Raw genomic sequence first — 24703 nt, 5'->3', positions numbered from 1 at the left:
AGGCATCCACTTCCACTGTGAACTGGCGAGTAGGATCGGGCTGCACCAGAACTGGCGCAGTCGAGAACCGGCGTTTCAACTCCCTAAACGCGGCTTCGCACCGATCCGACCAGGTGAAGGGGACTTTAGTGGAGGTCAGGGCTGTCAGGGGGCTAACTACCTGACTGTAGCCCTTAATGAACCTCCTGTAGAAATTTGCAAAGCCGAGGAACTGTTGCAGTTTCCTACGGCTTGTTGGGTGGGGCCAGTCTCTCACCGCCGCAACCTTGGCCGGATCAGGGGCGACGGAGTTGGAGGAGATTATGAACCCCAGGAAGGACAAAGAAGTGCGGTGGAACTCGCACTTCTCGCCCTTCACAAACAACCGGTTCTCCAACAACCGCTGTAGGACCTGACGTACATGCTTGACATGAGTCTCAGGGTCCGGAGAAAAGATGAAGATGTCGCCTAGATACACGAAGACAAACCGGTGCAGGAAGTCCCGCAAGACGTCATTAACCAAAGCTTGGAACGTCGCGGGGGCATTTGTGAGGCCGAACGGCATGACCAGGTACTCAAAGTGACCTAAGGGGGTGTTAAATGCCGTCTTCCATTCGTCTCCCTTCCGGATCCGAACCAGGTGGTACGCATTCCTAAGATCAAGTTTGGGAAATATTTGGGCTCCATGCAGGGGCGTGAACACCGAATCCAACAGAGGTAACGGGTATCGGTTGCGAACCGTAATGTCGTTCAGCCCTCTGTAATCGATGCATGGACGGAGTCCGCCGTCCTTTTTACCCACAAAAAAGAAACCAGCACCCATCGGGGAGGTGGAGTTCCGGATCAACCCGGCAGCTAACAAGTCCCGGATGTAGGTCTCCATTGATTCGCGTTCCGGACGTGAGAGGTTGTACAGCCTGCTGGACGGGTACTCAGCACCCGGAATCAAATCGATGGCACAATCGTATGGTCGGTGCGGGGGAAGGGCGAGTGCCAGATCTTTGCTGAAGACGTCAGCAAGATCATGGTACTCACATGGCACCGCCGTCAGATTGGGCGGGACTTTGACCTCCTCCTTAGCTATCTCACCGGGTGGAACCGAGGATCCTAAACACTCCGGGTGGCAGGTTTCGCTCCACTGCGTCACAACCCCAGACAGCCAATCAATCCGGGGATTGTGTTTCAACACCCATGGAAAACCCAAAATCACTCGGGAGGTAGAAGGTGTTACAAAAAACACTATCTCCTCCCTGTGATTCCCAGACACCACCAAAGTCACTGGCTGTGTCTGGTGTGTGATTAATGGAAGAAGAGTGCCATCTAGTGCTCGTACCTTCACAGGGGAAGGCAGAGCCACCAGAGGGAGCCCTACTTCCTTTGCCCATCTGCTGTCCAGCAGATTCCCTTCTGACCCCATGTCTATAAGTGCTGGGGCGTGAAGGGTTAAATCCTCACAAAGGATTGTGACTGGGATTCGTGCTGATTTTCGGGGTTCCCCCGCGTGCGTGTTATGGCCCACCCTTAGCCCAGTTTCTAAGGACGGGCGTTGTAGTTTGACCGTTTGGGGCAGTTCCTCTGTATATGACTGTTAGACCCACAGAAAAAACACTCCCCGCGGGCCTGCCTCCCTTGTCTGTCCTTTGATTTTATTTTGGCCCTGCTCGTGTCCATAGCTTCGTCAGCAGGGGGAGCTGTAGCCACACGGGGCCCTCTGGCTGTGGAGCGTGGGGATGACGGCATCCTTTCAGACCCGGAAGGAAGAGGGACAGCCCGTGCCCGGTCACGCCCCCCGCCCTGTTCCCGACGGTGTTCCTCTAACCGGTTGTCTAAACGTATAACCAGGTCGACAAGCCCGTCAAAATCCCGCGGTTCCTCCTTAGCCAGCAGGTGCTCCTTCAGGACCGGAGACAGTCCGTTTATGAAGGCGGCGCGGAGTGCAATGGTATTCCAGCCGGACCTCGCAGCCGCGATGCGGAAGTCAACTGCATACTCGGCTGCACTCCGGCGCCCCTGTCGCATTGACAGTAGCATGCTCGAAGCAGTCTCGCCTCTGTTGGGATGATCAAAACCCTGTTTGAACTCCCTTACAAACCCAGCGTATGATGTTAGGAGCCGTGAGTTCTGCTCCCAGAGCGCCGTAGCCCAGGCGCGTGCCTCTCCTTGAAGCAAATTGATGACATAAGCCACCCGGCTAGCGTCTGACGCGTACATGACGGGACGCTGTGCAAAGACGAGCGAGCACTGCATCAGGAAGTCCGCGCACGTTTCAACACAACCTCCGTACGGCTCCGGAGGGCTTATGTATGCTTCAGGGGATGGTGGGGGGGGGTCGTTGAACGACCAGTGGAACGTTTGTGTCTGACAAAGGATCAGCAGGAGGAGGTGCTGCAGCAGCGCCTTGATCGCGCGCCTCCACCCTGGCGGTGAGAGCCTCCATCCTCCGATTGAGGATAACGTTCTACTCGGTGACCAGATCCAACCGAGCAGTGAAAGTGGTCAGTATTTGCTGCAGCTCCCCTAACACGCCTCCTGCTGGTGCCTGTGCACCTTGCTCTTCCATTGTCCGTTCAGGCTCGAGTTGACGCCCCTCGGGATCCATGACGCTGGCCGAGAAATCCTGTTGGGAAGGTGTCGTGACACGGACCCACAACAGGGGGCGTTAATGAAGGGACAATGGAATAGCCAAAAAGTAACAATTAAATGTTGTGAAGGTGCACAACGTGATACAGACAGATACAAATCTGTTATATCAATCCAACAAAGGGTGACGTGTGGCAGGCTCGAAGATAGGAGACGTCCGGTGAGAGAGAAGCCGGAACCCACACAAGCCTCACCACCAACGGACCCGAAGAACACCTGAGCCGCCAAGCCCTGCGCCCCAGGTGGCCACTGTCTTCAGCAGTCAGACCCGGTACTGCTGGCAGAAAACAGAAACAGTTCTGGATGAGTGTGAGTCCGCATACTCAGTAATCCCACAGTCTGTGTTCAGTCAAGGAGGGAGAACCTCCACCTCCAATCACACACTCGTGCAGCTCCTGTCTAACCACTTATCTGGTTGGGGTGTGAAGCGAAGCCGTCACTGATCACACCAAACGCCAATCCCACAGATAAGGCAAGCACCACAGGAAAACGGCTGCAAAAGAAGTTCAGACTATTACTCAATGTTTTGTTCAGCAGAGAAAAATTACCTGTATGGTAGATGATTTCTCGGCGAGGAGGTGGAGTTGCAGTCCGGTCTTTATAGTAGTGGTGATGGGTGACAGCTGGTGTTGATTGATGACAGCTGTCACCTCCAGCGGCTCTGACGCCCTCTCGTGCTTGGAGCCCGCACTCCAAGCAGGGCGCCATCTGGTGGTGGTGGGCCAGCAGTACCTCCTCTTCAGCGGCCCACACAACAATAATAATGACATTAATGCATCTGACAAGATGCTTTTTCCAATGTTACTGTCAAGTCAGAAAAACAAAACTAAAAGCAAGTGAAGCAAACTTATATTACAGATAAACATACAAACAGATTCAACTGGGATTTAACACCCAATCCTTCATTTGGAAACTGAGAACTCTGTTCTGTGACTTATGAACCGAATGTGACTGTCCTTTCTGGAAGGATGCTGTGTGCCTTCTTGTCAGAATGAAGCTTGAAGCCTGATGCCTCATCTGCCAAACTGCCTTACAAATTATTTCACCTTAAAGGATGACATTAAGGACAGTTTAATTTTTGTGAATACATCAAATGTGTGGAAATTTGAGCAATACTTCCAATTCTGGACCTTGACTTTGTCTTACACAGTAGAATTCCAATATCCAGTGGTTTCGCATTTTGAAATATCGCAACATTTCAAGTACACGATTTCATCAGAGATCAGCGAGGAACAGTATCCGGTTGCTGCACAACGGAGCAACACAAAAACTACCTGTATGAAACACTTTCCTTCTTTTCAAGCCAGTTGTTTTTGGGTGCACCACTCAAAAAACAGGCATTGTGGGAAAATTGTGGTACATTTATGGAAATGTGAAGCTCTGGCTTGGAACAGCTCCACCCACTGAAGGGAACAACCAATTTGCTCTGTTGCCACTTAATGTATTTCTTAGGGTTCGGGACATAAATGAATAAACCTAATGGGAATGTGACAAAATTCAAAACAGACCAAAGGGAATTTTTCATAGGACAAATTGAGAACTGTTTTGTCGACAAATGAGATTAGACCAACTGGGCACAGCTCTATCATGCCTTCAGACATCCAGACTCTTTATTATTATAGTCACATCAAGTTGAATAATAAATTCAGAGAGAAGCATAAAATCTGTCAGAAGAACAGCCTCCAGCAGAGGTACTCACCGATGCCGACGTTGCTGCTGGTTGTGTTGAAGGTTCTCTTTCCTCACTGTTGTGTTTGATACATTCAGTCCACATCAAACTTTAATTGTTCAGTCTTATTTTAATGCAAAATAAATTCCATGCATGGAAGCAGGATAAGAGTTTTTTGAGTTGTGCACATTTTCCTGTATCACCTGTCTTCAACAGGTGTGCAACGCTACTTAGCATCTCAATCAAAAAGCTGCTGATTCTACATAGTTGTTGGCTGTTGACAAGTCACTTACTTGGTGCAGTACTGCCACCATCTGTGCTGGAGTAGTATTAGGTTATAAATGTTATTTTTCTGTGATGTGTGAGTTTTTGCCATAGAGTTGCATATGTAGAACTTCTAGAGTGGTGAGGGTTAGACATAATGCTACCGTGCAAAAATGGGGAGTTGCATGTCATTACCCAGTGGGGCAATAACCAACACAAAATACTCAGATGCCCAAATGAGTGTAACAGTGTAAACTAGGCAACATTTTACAAAATATGTATTCACTCATTTTCTATAAGTGTTTATTCTATTTAAGGGTCATGTCACTGTATACTCTGGACAGGACACCAGTCTATCATAGGGCCACTTATATACAGACAAACCCATTTGCATGCTCACTCATACCTGTGGTCAATTTAAAGTTTCCAATTCACCTAACTTGAATGTCTTCTGGGGCGGGAGGAAGCCATGCAAGGACAACACACAAATGTCACACAGAAAGCATCGGGTGGGAAGTAACCTCACTACGTTATTGCTGCAAGGCAACAGTGCTAACCACTAATCCACTGTGCCACCCACAAAAATGTGTATTTCAATTCATTATATTTATATAGCACCAAATCATAAGTCACCCCAAGGCACTTCACAAGGATTAGGACCAACCTCACCAACCCCTCTGAGCAAGCACATAGGAAACAGTGGTAAGGGAAAAACTCCCAGCAGTGTTTTTCCATTTGCATTTTTTTAAAGTGAAGTATATGAAAAGAAAATGTTCAAGAGTTAGTTTTGCTTTATTGTACACACAATTTTTCTTACCATATTTTTTTCCAGCAAGACTATTACACTTCATCTGCATTGTTCCAGTCCACCCATCTGTAAATGGGTACCGGCATCAGCAGAGAAAGTGATGATGGTCTTGTGGTTAAGGGGCTGGGCTTGAGACCAGAAGATCCTCGGTTCAGATCCCAGCCTGACTGGAAAATCACTAAGGGGCCTTGGGCAAGGTCTTTAATCCCCTATTGCTTCTAGTGTGTAGTGAGTACGTTGTATGTCAGCGCCCTCACATTGGGGTGAATGCGAGGCATTATTGTAAAGCGCTTTAAGCGTCTGCTATATAAATGCAGTCCATTTACCAATTGTTTGCAAGCTGACATGAGAATGACTTGACAGTGACTTACTCCCCCACCTCTGCCTGCTTGTCTTTAGATGTGGGAGGAAACCGGAGCACCTGCAGGTAATTCACACAAACACGGGGAGAACATGCAAACACCACACAGAAAGGCCACAGGTCAAGTGGGAATCAAACCCATGACCTTCTTGGTGTGAGGCAATCACCAAAACCCTCCCAGCAGATTCTTTCAAACAAATCAAGTGTATCAGTAAGGCATGTTTACCCCTGGACCAGAGACATACCACAACGTAACATCAAGGTTAATGCATTTCATGTGCAATGTAGGTCTAATGGAGTTGAGTTGGGAAAGGCATTTGGTGTAAAACTTGTGCCAAATCCCAATGTGGATCTGTACTGGATCCACTGTGGTGACCCAGAAGAACAGAGAGCAGCTGAAAGACAAAAAGTAGTAACAACATGTACACTGTGGGTATAAAGTGCAAAGGGTTTGCCTCAGGTGGTGATGGGGGCTCTGCCTTCTCGTCCACCGATTTGGGTGCAGTCAGCACTCCAGGTGAGCAGTTCTATACACCCAACTCTTATTTCTAATCTTTGGGGTGGACTAGTTGCCAAGCACCAGGACTGCAGCCTCTGTAGCTCACTGGTATAAGTTGGCCTAACATGACCCCAACCATAACGCAAGTCAAAGAATAAACAAGGCATGACTTCAGCTGAAAGGGCAATTCCCTGAGCATCCCATCAAGTGTCTCCACCCTGGTTCCAACCACACAGTGTCCAAGAACACGCTATATGGTTGACTTAACCTCCATAAAAATAACTTCAAAAGTCCCCGCTACACTTTGAGGCCTATAATTATCTTCCAATTGCTTTTCAGGCTGGTTTCCTCCATAATACCTTGTTGTTTTCTTCACATGTGATGTTGATTATGAAAACACACACACTGTGCATCAGAGCGATTCTGGCTCAGTTAAATGGAGTGTGTGACTTTTAATTGAATATCGTTTTGACGATGATACTTCCATGAGCTGTCTCTTGTATAAATACCTAGTAAGCAATGTGTTGTTGTTGTTGTTGTTGTTGGCTGTGGACTGGGCTGTCACCGTAAAAAGTAAGTGGAATCTTTTGTTTCTGCAAAATGTCAAATACTATTAGTTTGAGAATCATATTTAACTCTCTGTGACATGAGCTGAGACTTTTTTAAACTTGCTTAAGAAAATAAGAACAATATACCATAAGTAACTTAATAATAACAACAATAATATCAATAAAAATAAAAATAATAATAATAGGCACACAACCTAACATCATTAATTGTATATCTCACTTTACGTTTGCAGTTTATGGAGTCTTTCTTCTTGGTATTTATTAAAAGGATAATCCGGTCATGCATTTGTTCCCGTTTTATTCATAAATGCACATGTGGAAATGTTTTATTAATTTGTTCCCTCAGCTGGATGAATTCCTCCTTTTATTGCGTGTAGTTTTAACACATGTGCAGCTGCTGTTATGAGCAAAGCTTATTTGACTGATTTTTATTTTTAAGTTAATGTCTTACCCATATTTTAAGATAAAAAGCATGCTTTTAAGGAATTTTTATCAGATGCTCTAAATTCAAATATTTATCACAGTGCTGAGGTGCAAAACTGCAATGCACAGAAGTGCACACAATGTGCAAAGTGTTCTGCTCCATTTGTGTCTACAGTTCTCTTTGTAAGCCGAGAATACAGCAACAGCTTTATCTACCATCATTATTAATATATTGTATTTTAGCAAAGGTTTATCTATGTATAGGGGCATTGCGGGAATTTTTAAAAGGGGAAAGGATGTTTGCTAGATTTAAAAATAAGATTTCCAAGAAAAACTCTGAATTTTTCCCAGTCTGGCTTTATTACAGTCCTTCCAATAACACTATTCACCAGTATAACTCCCGCTTCATTTTTTTCCAGTGCTTTATGCTTGAGTCTGGTTGCAATTAGTGAGTAAAATGACAAAAAGGTTCACTGAAACAACTCCCCAAATTATAGCAGAAAAATACACCACATTCTTAAAGTAGTTTGATAATATGAGGGAAAAAAAAAGATGTTTATGCAGATTGTTAAAATATGTTTAGACTTAAATTCACAATATGTTGTTTTCTTGCACTCGGGTGCAAAAGAATTTGGACAGTGACCATTACTTTTGTCATTTTGCCACTGTGAATCATCACAGTGGAGCTGAAATTACACAATCAAGATATGATTGAATTGTAAACTTTTAGCTTTTTATTAAACGTGTTTAACAAATCATATTAACCATTTAGGATTTACAGCCATTTTATACACGTCCCTCAACTTTCAAAGGACAAAAGTAACTGGACAAACGAGCATCATTATTCATTAATTCTCTACACTTGATTACTCCACTCAAGGGTACAAACAGGCAAACTCATTTACACACGCACACCTCTGGCCAACTTAAAGTTATCAGTTCACCTAACTTGCATGTCTTTGGAAATGGGAGGAAGTCGGAGCACCCAAAGGGAATCCACAAGAGCACATGCAAAATCCACACAGAAACACTCAATAGGAAAGATATCTTAGAACCTCCTTGCTGTCAGGCAGCAGCGCTAACCACCAAGCCACTGTGCCACCAATGCCCAGCATCATTATCAATATAACCATCCATCCATCCATCCATCCATCCATTTTCTTCTGCTTTATCCGGAGTCGGGTCGCGGGGGCAGCAGCTCAAGCAAAGCCGCCCAGACCTCCCGATCCACACACACCTCCCCCAGTTCCTCCGGGGGAACCCCAAGGCGTTCCCAAGCCAGCCGAGAGATGTAGTCCCTCCAGCGTATCCTGGATCTTCCCCGGGGCCTCCTCCCAATGGGACGTGCCCAGAACACCTTTCCAGTGAGGCGTCCAGGGGGCATCCGGAAGAGATGCCCGAGCCACCTCAACTGACTCCTTTCGATGTGGAGGAGCAGCGGCTCGACTCCGAGCTCCTCCCGAGTGACCGAACTCCTCACCCTATCTCTAAGGGAGCGCCCAGCCACCCTGTGGAGGAAACTCATCTCGGCCGCTTGTACTCGCGATCTCGTTCTTTCGGTCATGAGCCAAATCTCATGACCATAGGTGAGGATCGGAACGTAGATCGATCGGTAAATCAAGAGCTTTGCCCCCCTACTCAGCTCTCTCTTCACCACGACGGTCCGATACAGCGACCGCATCACTGCAGATGCTGCACCGATCCGTCTATCGATCTCACGCTCCATCCGTCCCTCACTCGTGAACAAGACCCCGAGATACTTAAACTCCTCCACTTGAGGCAAGGACACTCCATCGACCTGAAGAGGGCAAAGCACCTTTTTCCGGTCGAGAACCATGGCCTCGGATTTGGAGGTGCTGATTTTCATCCCGGACGCTACACACTCGGCTGCAAACCGCCCCAGTGCACGCTGAAGGTCCTGATTTGACGAAGCCAACAGATCCACATCGTCCGCAAACAGCAGAGACGAGTTTCTGTGATTCCCAAATCAGACCCCCTCTACACCCTGGCTGCGCCTAGAAATTCTGTCCATAAAAATAATGAACAGAACCGGTGACAAAGGGCAGCCCTGGCGGAGGCCAACGTGCACTGGAAACAGGTTTGACTTACTACCGGCAATGCGAACCAAGCTCCTGCTGCGGTCGTACAGGGACCGGATAACCTTTAGAAAAGGACCCCGGACCCCGTACTCCTGGAGCACCCCCCACAGGGTGCCCCGAGGGACACGGTCGAACGCCTTCTCCAGATCCACAAAACACATGTGGACTGGTTGAGCGAACTCCCATGAACCCTCGAGCACCCGATGGAGCGTGTAGAGCTGGTCCAGTGTGCCGCGACCAGGACAAAAACCACACTGCTCCTCCTGAATCCGAGGTTCAGCCATCGGTCGAATTCTCCTCTCCAGTACTTACCAGGGAGGCTGAGGAGTGTGATCCCCCTATAGTTGTAACACACCCTCCGGTCCCCCTTCTTAAACAGAGGGACCACCACCCCGGTCTGCCATTCCAGAGGCACTGTCCCCGATCGCCACACGATGGTGCAGAGGCGTGTCAGCCAAGACAGTCCCACAACATCCAGAAACTTAAGGTACTCAGGACGGATTTCATCCACCCCAGGAGCCTTGCCACCGAGGAGCTTTCTAACCACCTCGGTGACTTTGGCCTGGGTAATGGATGAGTCCGCCTTTGAGTCCCCAGTCTCTGCTTTCTCTTCAGAAGACATGATGATGAGATTTAGGAGATCCTCGAAGTACTCCTTCAATATAACCATTATTTACTAACATAAGCAACAGTTTGGGCATCATTGACAGTGCCCCACAGCAGCATATACTCCAGGTTCTTGAAATGGGGTGATGTCTCCACCTGGTGGATATTTATAATTAATGTGAGTACAATAGAGTTTCACCAAGCTCTAGTTGTTAATAGTTGGATAGAAAAATCATTTGTAGTCTGTGATTACCTGAAGTCTGGAACACATGGAAATCACCAAATGTTGAGTTTCCTCACTTCAGATGCTTTGCCAGAGCTTTACTGCAGCCTCCTTTAGTTTGTGGTTCTTTGTGGGTCTTTCTGCCCTCAGTTTTGTCTTCTGTCTGTTAAAAGCATCCTTTATTACTTTGCAGTCAGGTGATTTGGCCTTTGAAAAATATTCCATTTATTCCATTCCACTGGTAGCCATACATGTCCATGCCACAAGACAGCATCCACCATGTTTGACAGATGGTGTGGTATATTTCAGACCATGGGGCATTCTTCCCTTCTCAATACTGGGGAAGGCACCGCCATCTTGTCTGCAAACATAGACAGAGCTCTACAGGGAACGTAACATTACGACTTTACAGCAGGCCACGGAGCAGGTGATAAGAGACCCTGCAAGGCTTATGACAAATGTGGATGCGGAATCCATTAGCTTAGTGGGGAAATTAGTGCAGAAAATCCACTATGGTGATAGTGCAGTTTATGTGGCAGGGAGGGAAATTCGTCAAGTTGAGAATCTGCTTGTTTCCACAGACATGTCCATAAAAATCATACAGGGATATGCTTTGCAAACGTGATACCCATTACTACATTGGATAATGTTGAAACTGAGGATGGCCTGTTGGCTGTTCCAGCAATATCAAATACTTCATTTCTGCTACCTACAACCCGTGTGGAAGGTCTCAAACCTAAACCTACTTCCAGGCATCTTAAATATGCTACTCTGGAACCAGCCCTAAATCCAAGCATTCCAATTGTCAACCCCACTGAGGTCCTTAGCCTGGGTCTCATTAACTTAAGATCACTGTCGTCAAAATCATTGCTGATTAATGGTCTAATTATGGCTCATCACTTAGATATGATTGGGTTATGTGAAACCTGGCTTAAACCTACAGCTGTCCTCCCCTTAAATGAGGCCTGCCCACTGGTGTACACATTTAGTCATGTCCCTCGTGATGCAAAGCAAGGCGGGGGTGTTGCTCTTTCAATATTTGGGATGAATAATTTTCTGTATGTCTTCCAGTGAGCGAGCAGACTAATAGGACTATTGTACAATATTCCTGGCCAGAGGCACAGAAGTGGCTACTGGTTGCAGTTTTAGGACTGGAGATGGTGATGGGAATTGTTGGAAACTGTCTTGTTCTGCTCATCAAAGTCCTGGTAAGATTGTTTAATTTTGCTATAGTGGTTTACATTCATTGAATCTATGAAATAGTCAGTCTAAATACTGATAATGTGATTTATATCTTCAGATTTAATGCAGTTCACTGGCAGAACCTTCAGTTCCCCAGCAGCTTCTCAGTGCAGTACTGCACACTCATTTATTGCGTGTCTGTGCACAGATGTTTTTAGAACATCTTGCACGCTGCAGCTTTAATCTGTTCCTTTATTCATATCGACTTCATGTTTTTCTCTCTCTTTCTGTCTCTTGCTTTCTTCATCAGTGCAGGGGTCAGTTCTGCTGCCGTTACTGGCTTCCCTTCCTCAGCCTCACTTTGTCTGATTTAGGTACATCATAAACTCGTTTCCCAGAATGCTTTTTGATAAGACATGTAGTATCATGTGTTCTGCATTAAAACGTCTAACGACAACCCCACTACTCACAAATACTGTTTTGATCACAGCCGCATAATTTCACACAAACGTTTAAATGAGAGAATACAACCGGGAGCACTTTTGTGCTGCTTATATAGAGTTTGTTTTATCATCAATTAACTTAATATTCAGTAATTTGGTACTTTATTGTTCAGGTAGTTTTATGAACAGTCAATTAAAATAGGTTTAGCTTCAGCTACAGTCTAGTTAGCTTCATCATCGGCTATTTTGATATTCTGTTAGCATTATAGTCCAGATGTTTTTTTGTTACATTTAGCCTCACATTCCATTACTTTCACATTTAATGAACTTCATATTCTGTTAGCTTCATCATTAGGTAGCTTCATGTTCAGTCAACATTCAAATTCAGTTAGCTTCAAATTCTGTTAACTTTATATAGTATATTCAGTTAGCATTTTATTTGCTTAGCCTTACAGTCAAGTAGTTTTATGTTTTGCTACATTTAAATTTTATATTCAGTTTATTTTCAGTTTGGTTTTTAGATAAGTAATTTTATGTTAGTTTTTGATCAGTTAACAATATGCTCAGATAGTTTCAGATTTAGCATCACACATGGTCAAACTCGAGGCCATGAAAATTGCAAACAGAGCAACAAATTTTAAGGTTTGCAGTCCGATCATTGACATTTGTGAACCAGAGAACATTTTGACACTAACCTGGATTTTGTACGTCAAAAATTCAGAGATGAGTTTGTTCGGGTTAATTTCGCAATATCACGAAAAAAAGAAAGAAAAAAACCTTTCCAAGCATGAATGTGCACCTTTAGAACAGGCTCCACTGATTACAACGGTATAAGGTTTTCCTGTGGTTGACCCCACGGATCAAAAGATATTAGTATTAAGACGTTTTTTATTAATTATAGTGCCTCCTAGCATTTTTCACCGGCCATTTTTGTATATGGCGAGTTTGTGCTGACATCTACGAACCCTGTAAATGTCATATTTTCTGCTCCGCCTGGTTTAGGCTGCCCAATCATTTATGGTGCCTAGAAAAACAAACAAACAAATTTTAAAGCTTTGAATGCAGTTCACAAAAAAAATGAACCCTTTCCCTTATCCTACCTCATCTAAGATAAAATCATTTCAAGGTTGCCAGCTGACATTGCAAGATTATTGCCTCATTTCTATAGAATAGAATAGAATAGAATAGAATAGAATAGAAAGCCTTTATTGTCATTATACACAGCAAAGTCTGCATAGTACAACGAGATTAGGGGGGCTGCTCCTTAAAATGTGCACGTAGTGCAATACAAGACAATATAACATGAATAAACAACAATATAACATAAACACGCAAAATTGTGTAACATATGGACAGTGTAAACAGTGTAGCAATTGAGAGAGTGCAAAAGGAAATGTAAAACTGTATGACAACTATAGGCAATGTAAACAATGTAACAACTGAAGAATGTGCAAAAGTCCTGTGCTACAAATGAGATAGATATGGTGCGACTCAGTAACTAATATACAACCCCTGGCAAAAATTATGGAATCACCGGCCTTGGAGGATGTTCATTCAGTTGTTTAATTTTGTAGAAAAAAAGCAGATCACAGACATGACACAAAACTAAAGTCATTTAAAATGGAAACTTTCTGGCTTTAAGAAACACTATAAGAAATCAGGAAAAAAAATTGTGGCAGTCAGTAACAGTTACTTTTTTAGACCAAGCAGAGGGAAAAAAATATGGAATCACTCAATTCTGAGGAAACAATTATGGAATCATGGAAAACAAAAGAACGCTCCAACACATCACTAGTACTTTGTTGCACCACCTCTGGCTTTTATAACAGCTTGCCGTCTCTGAGGCATGGACTTAATGAGTGACAAACAGTACTGGGTGATTCTTAGACTACGGGCACTTATTATGTCCTTTGATCATATTGTATGAAAAACAGAAAAAAAGGGGAAATTTCACACTTTTATAGTTATCTTTACAATAAAAGTGCGTTAAGAAATTTGTTGTAGTAGTCTATGATGACTTTTTCACCTTTTTTCGCATCATTGCCGTTTTGTGCTTGTCCCACACCCAGAATTTTGATCTTCAATGATAAAAATGAATGGTAAAGAAACGTTTTTTCTAATGTTTTAAAATATCTCTGAATAAAATATCAGTAAAATAATCAAAACATAATTGGGGTATTCAATGTCATACAACTGTTGTGATTTTTTTAAACAAAATGTAGTTGTCCCACACTATTGCCGTAATTTCCACCACAACACTGTAATGTCCCTTTAAACAGTTTGTATGAAAGACTGTTTGGGTAGTTTCTATGGAGATAAACAGTGACATCAGAGCACATGTATATAGCGCCAAATCACAACAAACATTTGCCCCAAGGCGCATTATATTGTAAGGCAATGGTGTAGTGGAAATTACATTTACAAGGCCAATAGTGCCCGTAGTTAAAGAATCACCCTACTCTTCATCAATCTGGCTCCAACTTTCTCTGATTGCTGTTGCCAGATCAGCTTTGCAGGTTGGAGCCTTGTCATGGACCATTTTCTTCAACTTCCACCAAAGATTTTCAATTGGATTAAGATCCGGACTATTTGCAGGCCATGACACTGACCCTATGTGTCTTTTTGCAAGGAATGTTTTCATAGTTTTTGCTCTATGGCAAGATGCATTATCATCTTGAAAAATGATTTCATCATCCCCAAACATCCTTTCAATTGATGGGATAAGAAAAGTGTCCAAAATATCAACGTAAACTTGTGCATTTATTGATGATGTAATGACAGCCATCTCTTCAGGCAGTCATCTTTATAAATCTCACTGGAACGGCACCAAACAAAAGTTCCAGCATCATCACCTTCCCAAATGCAGATTCGAGATTCATCACTGAATATGACTTTCATCCAGTCATCCACAGTCCACGATTGCTTTTCCTTAGCCCATTATAACCTTGTTTTTTTCTGTTTAGGTGTTAATGATGGCTTTCGTTTAGCTTTTCTGTATGTAAATCCCATTTCCTTTAGGCGGTTTCTTACAGTTCAGTCACAGACATTGACTCCAGTTTCCTCCCATTCGTTCCTCATTTGTTTTGTTGTGCATTTTCGATTTTTGAGACATACTGCTTTAAGTTTTCTGTCTTGACGCTTTGATGTCTTCCTTTGTCTACCAGTATGTTTGCCTTTAACAACCTTCCCATGTTGTTTGTATTTGGTCCAGAGTTTAAACACAGCTGACTGTGAACAACCAACATCTTTTGCAACATTGCGTGATGATTTACCCTCTTTTAAGAGTTTGATAATCCTCTCCTTTGTTTCAATTGACATCTCTCGTGTTGGAGCCATGATTCATGTCAGTCCACTTGGTGCAACAGCTCTCCAAAGTGTGATCACTCCTTTTTAGATGCAGACTAACAAGCAGATCTGATTTGATGCAGGTGTTAGTTTTGGGGATGAAAATTTACAGGGTGATTCCATAATTTATTCCTCAGAATTGAGTGAGTCCATTTTTTTTTCCCTCTGCTTGGTCTAAAAAAGTAACCGTTACTGACTGCCACAATTTTTTTTTCCTTATAGTGTTTCTCAAAGCCAGAAAGTTGCCATTTGAAATGACTTTAGTTTTGTGTCATGTCTGTGATCTGCTTTTTTTCTACAAAATTAAACAACTGAATGAACATCCTCCTAGGCTGGTGATTCCATAATTATTGCCAGGGGTTGTAGTCCGTTTTTAGTGCAATTGTTCAACATGGTGATGGTTTTGGGGAAGAAACTGTCTCTGAGTCTATTTGTCCTGGCCTGTATGGACCTGTAGTGCCTGCCAGAGGGCAACAGAAGAAGAGGTGAAAGCTGGGGTGTGTATTGTCCTTGAGAATGTTCTTGGCCCTACTAAGACAACAGGAGGTGTAGATGGTGGAAATGGAGGGCAGAGGACAGCCAATGATTTTTTGGGCAGTGTTTGCTACCCTCTGCAGTCTCTTCCTGTCAGCTTCAGTGCAGCTGGAGTGCCACACTGACACTGCATAGGTCAGCAGGCTCTCATCTACGCAGCAGTGGAGCGATAGAAGGTCACCAGCAGGGGTGTGCTTAATTGCTCCTTCCTAAGCACCCTCAAGAAGTGTAGTCGCTGCTGGGCCTTCTTGACCAGTGCTGCGGTGTTGACTGACCAGGAGAGGTCAGCAGAGATGAGAACCCCTAGGAACTTGAAGGACTCCACTCGCTCCACACATTCGCCATTGATGTACAGGGGGGCAGGGGCAGCTTTCTTTCGACGGAAGTCGAGGATGAGTTCCTTAGTCTTTGTGATATTTAGTGCCAAGTTGTTGGCTGCACTCCACTCGACCAGTTTTTGGACCTCATCTTTGTAGGCCGCTTCGTTTCCCCCTGTTATCAGCCCCACCACTGTTGTGTCATCAGCAAATTTGATGATGATGTTCTCCGAGTGGGTGGGGGTGCAGTCAGATGTGTAGAGCGAGTAGAGAAGTGGGCTCAGCACACAGCCCTGGGGGGAGCTGGTACTGAGAGTACGGAAGGAGGAGAAGTGAGGACCAAGCTTCACCTGCTGTGGTCGGTTAACCAGGAAGTCTTTGATCCAGGAGCAGGTGGGCAGTGGGATCCCCAGGTTGGATAACTTGGGGATAAGAATGTCCGGTATTATGGTATTAAAAGCTGAGCTATAGTCAATGAAGAGCATCCTGACGTAGCTCCCTTGTTTCTACAGGTGAGTCAGTGCTGAGTGAAGGGCGGTTGTTATTGCATCTTCTGTGGATCTGTTAGACCGGTATGCGAACTGATGCTGGTCCAGGGTAGGGGGGAGACAAGCTTTGTGTGTCTTAGAACCACTTTCTCAAAGCACTTGGTGATGACTGGGGTGAGTGCCACTGGGCGGAAGTCGTTGAGGCTGGTTGTGGGTGATTTTTTGGGAACTGGGATGATAGTGGCGGATTTTAAGCAGGCTGGGATGACGGCTTGTTCTAGTGACAGGTTGAAAATGACAGTGAAGACCTGTGCTAGCTGGTCAGCACATGCTATAACACTATAAGAGAATCATTGAGTGTTCTTCCAGAAATGCTGATCAATTTTTTTGTTTATTTCGGTTTTTTAATGTGTTTTTCATGATTCATATACTGCATGAAAGATTAATGTGACTAGTCAGTCAGGGGGTCAATTACATTTTTAAACATTACTCTGTAAAAACTCCTGTATATTCAGCTCTGATATTTTGACTTGTGGTAGATAAAAGTGAGGAGCAGTGAGCCTCATATTTTGGGCCATGTTGGAATCTTTTAACATATAAAATAACATACAAAACATCAGCTAAAGATAGACAGGCCGAGTCGCTTGTAAAGGAAGCCTTGTTGATCATTGCAGGATCCTGAAGGCCACAAAGGCCCCTGTTGCTTGTATTCAATCAGTGTTTGACTCAGTTAGGTTTTCGGTTAAATACTCATATCAAGAAGGCTGCAGGATGCGTTCTGTCAAAGTCCACTCAGTTTCTGTTTGAAGGTTCCATATTCTCCCTGCACCTGTGTAGGTTTTCTCAGACTAATCTTCTTTCCAACCACCATCAAAACCTGCACGTTATTCTTCATCTCCTAACAGGGGTTGGATGCAGATGTGGCACTCCACTGTAAATATATTCACACAATTTGAAATGAGATGAAAGAGTGATTTAGTGCCAATAAGGCATCATCATCATCCACAGGGAGCAACAATGCAGTACTGGAAGGGTGCAATCCTCAATCTGATCTGATTTATGCACTGCATTTGCACTGAGTGTTTCTTTCTCTTTTTGCTCTGTATGCACCACTCTGCATTTAATCATTAGTGATTGATCTCTGCTCCCCTCCACAGCATGTCTTTTTCCTGGTTCTCTCCCTCAGCCCCAACCAGTCCCAGCAGAGGACTGCCCCTCCCTGAGCCTGGTTCTGCTGGAGGTTTCTTCCTGTTAAAAGGGAGTTTTTCCTTCCCACTGTCGCCAAGTGCTTGCTCACAGAGGGTCGTTTTGACCGTTGGGGTTTTAACGTAATTATGGCCTTGCCTTACAATATAAAGCACCTTGGGGCAACTGTTTGTTGTGATTTGGCGCTATATAAATAAAATTGATTTGATTTGATTTGATTTATGTGCAATAATAATAATAATTGAAAAAAATGTTTCTGACGATGTCCATTTTGTGAAGGATGCTCCGTCCTCATCATCTCTGGATCTCTGCTGGCCATTCTGACAGGAGGTCAAAGGTCACCATGGTGTGAGGTTATTAGTCTGCTGAAGTTTGCCTTCATCGCATCCTCCATAGGGAGCATAGGTATCACACAGCAAACACCACGGCGCTCCACACGAGCAGCCATCATCACATGACTTATACATTAGAGCAGTGATTTTCAACCTTTTTTGAGCCGCGGCACCCTTTTTATATTTACAAAATCCTGCGGCACACCACCAACCAAAATAATATTATAATGCTATTACCTCTGGTTTTGCGCAAAACCCAATTATTGCAATAGAAAATCGATACAGAAAACACCTCATTTCGAAAATCCTCAAGCATTTTGCGCTCTGATCTCAAGTAGGGCTGTCACGATTAGGAATTTCTGGAGCCGATTAATTGTCAGACAAATAATTGCGATTGACAAATATATTGTCTATTTTTTTTTCTTTTTTTCCCCTTCTTTATATTCTACTATTGTAGTATAATTACACAACTCTGGAAGAACGTTTGGCTTCTGTGAGTGGAGAAACTGGGAATGGTGCAACATTTTTATTTTTATCTTCATTTTACATACAGTCCCAACTTTTTCTGATTTGTGGTTGTTTCTGTTGCATTTCTGAAATTGTTTCTCCTCATCAGTCACATTTTGTGCTTAAACACTGCATTAAGCTCAAGATTGAACAAATAAATACCTTTGGAAAATAACAGCTGTTAAAGTTCAGATCTGTGCGTCTGAACATTTTTTTTTTTTGCGGCTCAGTTCATTCATATATTCTCATTTTTTAAATATGTTTTTAAAGCTATTTGACCGTTTATTTCATCTCATGAGCTCATAAATTCAGCATACGACGCGCACATGGTGTGAACAGGACGGTAACGGCAGAATCACACCTTTAGAGAAAGTTCAGAGAGAAGTAAAGGCGGCTTCACGTTTCCGTTTTGTTAACGTTCACTCGGGTTAAAATCCTCTCTCTGCTCCGCGCTCGCTGCGCACTGAACGTGTCGCACCTGCATTCAGGAATCTCCCTCACCCACCCCCTCCCTCGCAGTCTGCAGCCTGTTAACTCCGCACGCACACACAGGCACAGACGCAGACACACACACCGACAGCTCCGCATTTTAGATGGCTTTTGAAGAAGATGGCACTGTTTTAATCTGCTGTCAGCCTCCTTGTTATTGTCCCGCTTTAAGATGAGAGCAAGGCTGCAGCACGTTTGACATCAGATTCTGAGTCGTTTTATGCTTTGTGGATAAAATAAATAATTCACGGTAATCCCGAATATGAAAAATAATCGCGAATATGAAAAATACCCACGGCACCCCTGACAATCGATCACAGCACCCCAGGGTGCCGCGGCACCCCGGTTGAGAATCACTGCATTAGAGACCTTCAGGGCTCTGGTAGGATTGTGTTTAAAAAATTGAACATGCAAGGGTCAACAGTCACCCTATTGAGGTTATAAATCTCATGCAAATCTCACAAAATCTCAGAGAGGTGACTGCACAGTGAGATGTCAACAACATTGAGAACTGCCACAGGGTGCTCTGATAAGGCTGCAATGTAACTGCTGCACACGGACAATGGCATAATCATCGCAAGGTAAAACTCTTTGTATATTGTGCCTAAAACTCTCGGCAATATATTAAGGTTTTAGACCTTATTGTGTTTGTTTTACGTAAACATGCGAGAATCTCAAGTGATTTCTCCGTTATTTATAGTGGGAATTGCTGAAAAGAAAAGAAACTCTCAGACTTTCGAGTTACTTTTCCAGACACAAAGTGACTCAAAGTGTTGATTTTATGTGCAGCTCTCTCGGGCAAACTCACGGTCACCAACACGGAAATAAAACCTTCTCCTTGTGCAATCATTGATCAGGGCACATTTGTACCACCTGTCAGCTCTACACAAAAGGAAATGGGTGCTATGCTAAGTAAGGTCCTGAATCCGTGTGTTGGTCCCAGTGTGCAGTTAAGCATCCAGCCGTCAGTGTGTGTGAATCAATGGGTGAATGTGAGGCATCATTTTAAAGTGCTTCAGATGGAAAAGTGCAACATAAATGAAGTCCATTTAGTGTGATCCGGCAGACACATCTTTCCTGTGGTGCAGTCAGTATGTTTGTTTGTTTGTTTTCTTTTGGAGCCACTCTCTGTGTGCAGCGGCTGATTGGCTCGGCCTCCTTGCAAAGATCCGTCTTTGTTGTCGTGGTGATGGCGTGCGTGTCTTCCTGGGTAATGGGTGTGGTGTTTGGAAGCGTCCCCGTTGTCTATGCTTGGATCAGGTATGAGGCTTTACCTTCCGTGTCAGAGCCAGAGGACACACGGTCTCTCACGGCCCTCGTTTCTGGCGCAGGTTCGACCCAGCAGAGATGCTGTGCGCTGTCTTCTGGGAGAGCAGCTACTCGGACATGCTGGTCTACATTCTGTGCATTTTTTCGGTCTGCATCTTCTTCCCCTTCACCCTCATCCTCATCTGCTCACTGCTGAGCACCGCACGCTGCCGCCTCAGCGGCACCAGGTAACTCACCCGGCGACAAAACCTAACAGGAAATTTAGGTGGAAGGTAAAAACGGAAGTTACACTTTTTTTTATTGAAGAAAGCCAAACTTCCATCCTGTGCTGTTAAAAATACCAAGCTCAGATAGACGACACTAACCCAGGAATGTTCTGGGAATTGTCAAATTTACAGGTATGAGGAGCATTGGCTTTTTTTTTCATTCCTAAGGTTACACCTCCCCGGTTCTTACTGTAATACTGTCCCTCACAAAGTACAAAGTCAAACTATTTTGCACTTTGAAATTTATTCAAAGTCACCGTGGAAAAACAGGCCTGGATTCTGAAGAACGTCTCTTATGCAGGACATCCATCCGTTTAGAACCACAAACAACGGACATAAACAGTTTTTATAAAGCACAACATGGGCATAACAAAGGCAGACTTTATTTTGGAAAATCCTTCCCTTATTGGGCATTCAGGGGAGGTCCTGCCCCCCTGCACATAACCCTCGCGATAAAGGAAATATGATTTATACTGTAACCTGAATCCCTTTGTTCTGAGTGGTAAAACCAGTTCAACCCAGTTCGACATGAACATTCAAACAAATAACAGACTAAAAGTATATCAAACTATGAATATAATCATTTGAGTAAAGTAATTACTTAATACTAAAACAAATAAAAAAACAAAATAATAGTTAAAACACACAAATATATCTAACACTGACACCGTTATATTGAATTAGTGATTACTGATGGGTGGTATTAAGGAAAATGCTAACTGCATTTAGCATTAGTCTATGTGGTTATGCTTTATCAGTTAGCATTAGCATTTGTTGTCATGCTTATGTGGAATAGACAGTAACTACAGCTGATCTGAACCATGTCCCTAATGGTTATGGCACTTTTCCACTGCGTGGGACCTGCTCAACTCGACTCTAACCACCTATATTGGTTTTACTTGGGCAAAACCCGTTACTTCGTACATCGTACCTGCTCCTGTTGTTGGTATTACTTCTGTCACGGTTCCAAGCAAACTGAGGTGATACCAAAAAGTGATGTGAAATCACTGCAGACTACTGATTGGTCAGACAGAATTGTTACTTTCAACTGCGTCATCATTGCATGAGGCAGGAGTCGAAAGATGTCCTGCACAAACCCACCATTAAAAAAAAAAAATTGTTAGGCAAGTAGCGCTGTCTGTATAGCAACGCAAAAGCTAAAGTATTTACCTATTACAGTGTGATACGTTGAAGATGATGTCATGGTAGTTTAATGTGGATTCGCTGTGATGAATTAGAGGTACAACAACTGGCAGTAGAAGAGGAACAACCTGGTACCAAAAGCGAGTAAAGCTGAGTAGAGTCCATTTGAGCTGGTATCCCGTGGAAAAGCGTTGTTTGTGTCACCCGCTAGCTGTTCTCATCACCTGCACTTCTGGTCACTCACGGCTGGTCACACAACTACCCACATGGTATCAACTCTGCAAAACATGAACGGCAATTGTTATTTGCCTTATTTTGAAGAGATTTACAGTCAGCTGTACTTCCGGTTGTGAATGGGACAGGGAAAGTCGGTTGTCTGGGGGGAGGGAACACAAACAAGGATGTTGATGAAGCAATGCATTCTGGACCAGTTTTTCCTATAAGTTGGAGGGAGAATTGCTACCCATGGGTGTCAACCATGCCTACTGTCAACTATGGTTAGCAGTGACTGCTAAACTGCAGCATCTGCGATGATGGCATCAGTTGTGAAAGCGACATCAGTGGCTAACATGACGACATAGGCTAATGGCAACGCAAATGCCTTTACACCCTATGCTGATGCTAACTGCGGTTAGCAATTTCTTTAGGTGGCGTCTATGATGACAGGGCCATCGGCATAGAAGAGAGGCTACAGTGACAGGAAGGGAGTAACGTTGCTGTAGCCTAAATTCTGCAGCCACATTGGTCCATCTACTTAAAGCCACACCCACCATATTTGAAATTCTGTAACAGGAGTAGAGTCACTTGAGTTCAAGTTGAGTCTCCGGTGTTCGAATCCATGCGTGAGCATGCCAGGATAAACGTCAAAGAAAATCTGTGTTTCTTTTATTTTCTGTCTCAGTGATGAAGAAGATCTCTCAGCGATCACGCCGCTGTTGGTGGCCTCCTACATTCTCTGCTACACCCCGTTTGCTGTGTCTGAGGTAACATTAAATTATTCTCATACACACAACAAATAACGTTTTTAAAAAGAAGGGAAAAGAAAACTTATTCCACTTATTTGTCTTCATTTACCGATCAGCTGATCCTCCTCGGTAGGATGGACCTGTCTCCGGCACCTGGTTGGCTGAGAACTTTATCATCAGTGATGTCATACCTGGACTGTACTTTGAACCCCCTCATATACTGCTCCCACGAGGAATTCCGGGAGGCGGGACTGGCCTTGTTATGGACCAACAGGAAGTCACCATCAGAGCCAGTTCTCACGGCGGTGAATAAACGGGACCTGTGAAAACAACAGAAGAAACAAGCTTTCATCTGACTCCACCTTTTATCACAAATATGTTATTCAGAGCATACTCCTGTAAGGCTGCAATAAAATTATTTCCCTCAGTATAAATAAAAAATACATTAAAACCTAGATGTTTTATGTCTTTGTTGAGTTTTGAGTTCTTTACCTGAGACGATAAAATACGAGGTCTATTAGAAAAGTATCCAACCGTATTATTTTTTTCAAAAACCATATGGATTTGAATCACGTGTGATTACATCAGACATGCTTGAACCCTCGTGGGCATGCGAGAGTTTTTTCACACCTGTCGGTTACGTCATTCGTCTGTGGGCAGTCTTTGAGTGAGGAGTGGCCCACCCTCTCGTCGTTTTTTTCATTGTTTAGGAATGGCTCAGAGACTGCTGCTTTGTTTGATCAAAATTTTTTCAAAAATGTAAGGCACAATTGAGTGGACACCATTCGATAAATACAGCTGATGAGAGATTTTGGTCTGGTAGTGTCGCTTTAAGGACGGCCCACGGCGCCTGATGGCGATCTGCGCTTCGAGGCGGCAGCGTCTCGCCCTTTCAAGTTGAAAACTTCCACATTTCAGGCTCTGTTCACCCAGTAAGTCGTCAGAGAACAGAGAACTTTCAGAAGAAGTCGGCATGAGGAGTTTATTCGGACATTCCATTGTTAACGGACATTTTGTAATGAAAGAACGTGCGGGCAGAGTCGCATGTCGGGCCGGACCCGACTGCTGGGGGTCGCGACAGGAAAAACACCTCCGTTGGAAACCTTAACGGGCAAGTTGGAACATGCCCAAGCTGTTAAACAATTTCTCAGTTACTCACTTGTTGAAAGCCATCAAAAGCCGCCTGAATTTTACAAATGGTTTTCAACACAGAGGTGTTTTTCCTGTCGCGGCGCACACAGATTTGCCGAGTCGTCACGGAAACGACTCGGCGAATTTGCGCGCACGTCTTTCATTACAAAATGTCCTTAAACAGTGGAATGTACGCATAAAGTCCTCATGCCGGCCTCTTCTGAATCTTCTCTGTTCTCTCACGACGTCCTGGGTGAATTAAGCCTTAAATTAGGATGTTTTCAGCTCGAAACAGGCCGACGACGGCACCTGGAAGCGCTGCACGATGTCCCGCTCCGTGGGAAGTCCTTACAGCGACAGAAACACCCCATAATCTCTCATCAGCCATTAAACTTTTCACCGAAAACCAGCTTAATTTCTCCAATAGTGTCCACTCGGATATTCCTCACAGGTCCAGAAAAATTTTGATAAAGCAATGCGCGCCGTCTCGAGCAGGGTGTGAAACAAAGGAATTCAGCCGAGAGGGCGGGACCACATCTCACTCAAGGCCTGCCCACAGGGAAATGACGTCACCGACACGCGTGAAAAAACTCACGCATGCGCACGAGGGTTCAAACATGATTGGTGTAATCGCACATCATTCAAATCCATATAGTTAAAAAAAAAAGTGTTGGTTTATTATCTAATAGACCTCGTACTTTATCTGAACACTCGGAGCTCCTGACTAAGTGGCTTACATCTGCACATGAAGCTGTTCAGACAGCTTTTAATAAAGAAACAAGCACAAAGGGACTTGACCCAATGCTATGACGTCATGTTTCTGTTCACTGGGTGGAAAGGAAAAGTCATCATTGCTGCACAATTAAAAAAAAAAAAAAAAAAAAAAAAATATATATATATATATATATATATATATATATGATTGGTGTAATCCATATTGCTATGG

At 44.0% G+C, this 24703-nt stretch overlaps 1 protein-coding gene across 1 annotated transcript; it reads left to right on the top strand.

Annotated features, from left to right (window-relative positions):
* The first annotated feature begins 6141 nt into the window (after positions 1–6141).
* si:dkey-9i23.8 (blue-sensitive opsin) lies at positions 6142–22952 on the top strand. The gene is made up of 8 exons (XM_034188690.1): positions 6142–6238; positions 11212–11348; positions 11633–11696; positions 17935–18060; positions 20105–20243; positions 20315–20479; positions 22563–22644; positions 22743–22952. The coding sequence occupies exons 1-8, from the start codon at positions 6142–6144 to the stop codon at positions 22950–22952; spliced, it is 1020 nt and encodes a 339-aa protein (XP_034044581.1).
* Positions 22953–24703: the final 1751 nt, after the last annotated feature.

Source organism: Thalassophryne amazonica, chromosome 15 (assembly GCF_902500255.1).
Source record: "Thalassophryne amazonica chromosome 15, fThaAma1.1, whole genome shotgun sequence".
Classification (NCBI taxonomy): domain Eukaryota; kingdom Metazoa; phylum Chordata; class Actinopteri; order Batrachoidiformes; family Batrachoididae; genus Thalassophryne; species Thalassophryne amazonica.
The sequence above is the reverse complement of the archived record's forward strand: the minus strand, read 5'-3'. Positions and strand labels throughout refer to the sequence as shown.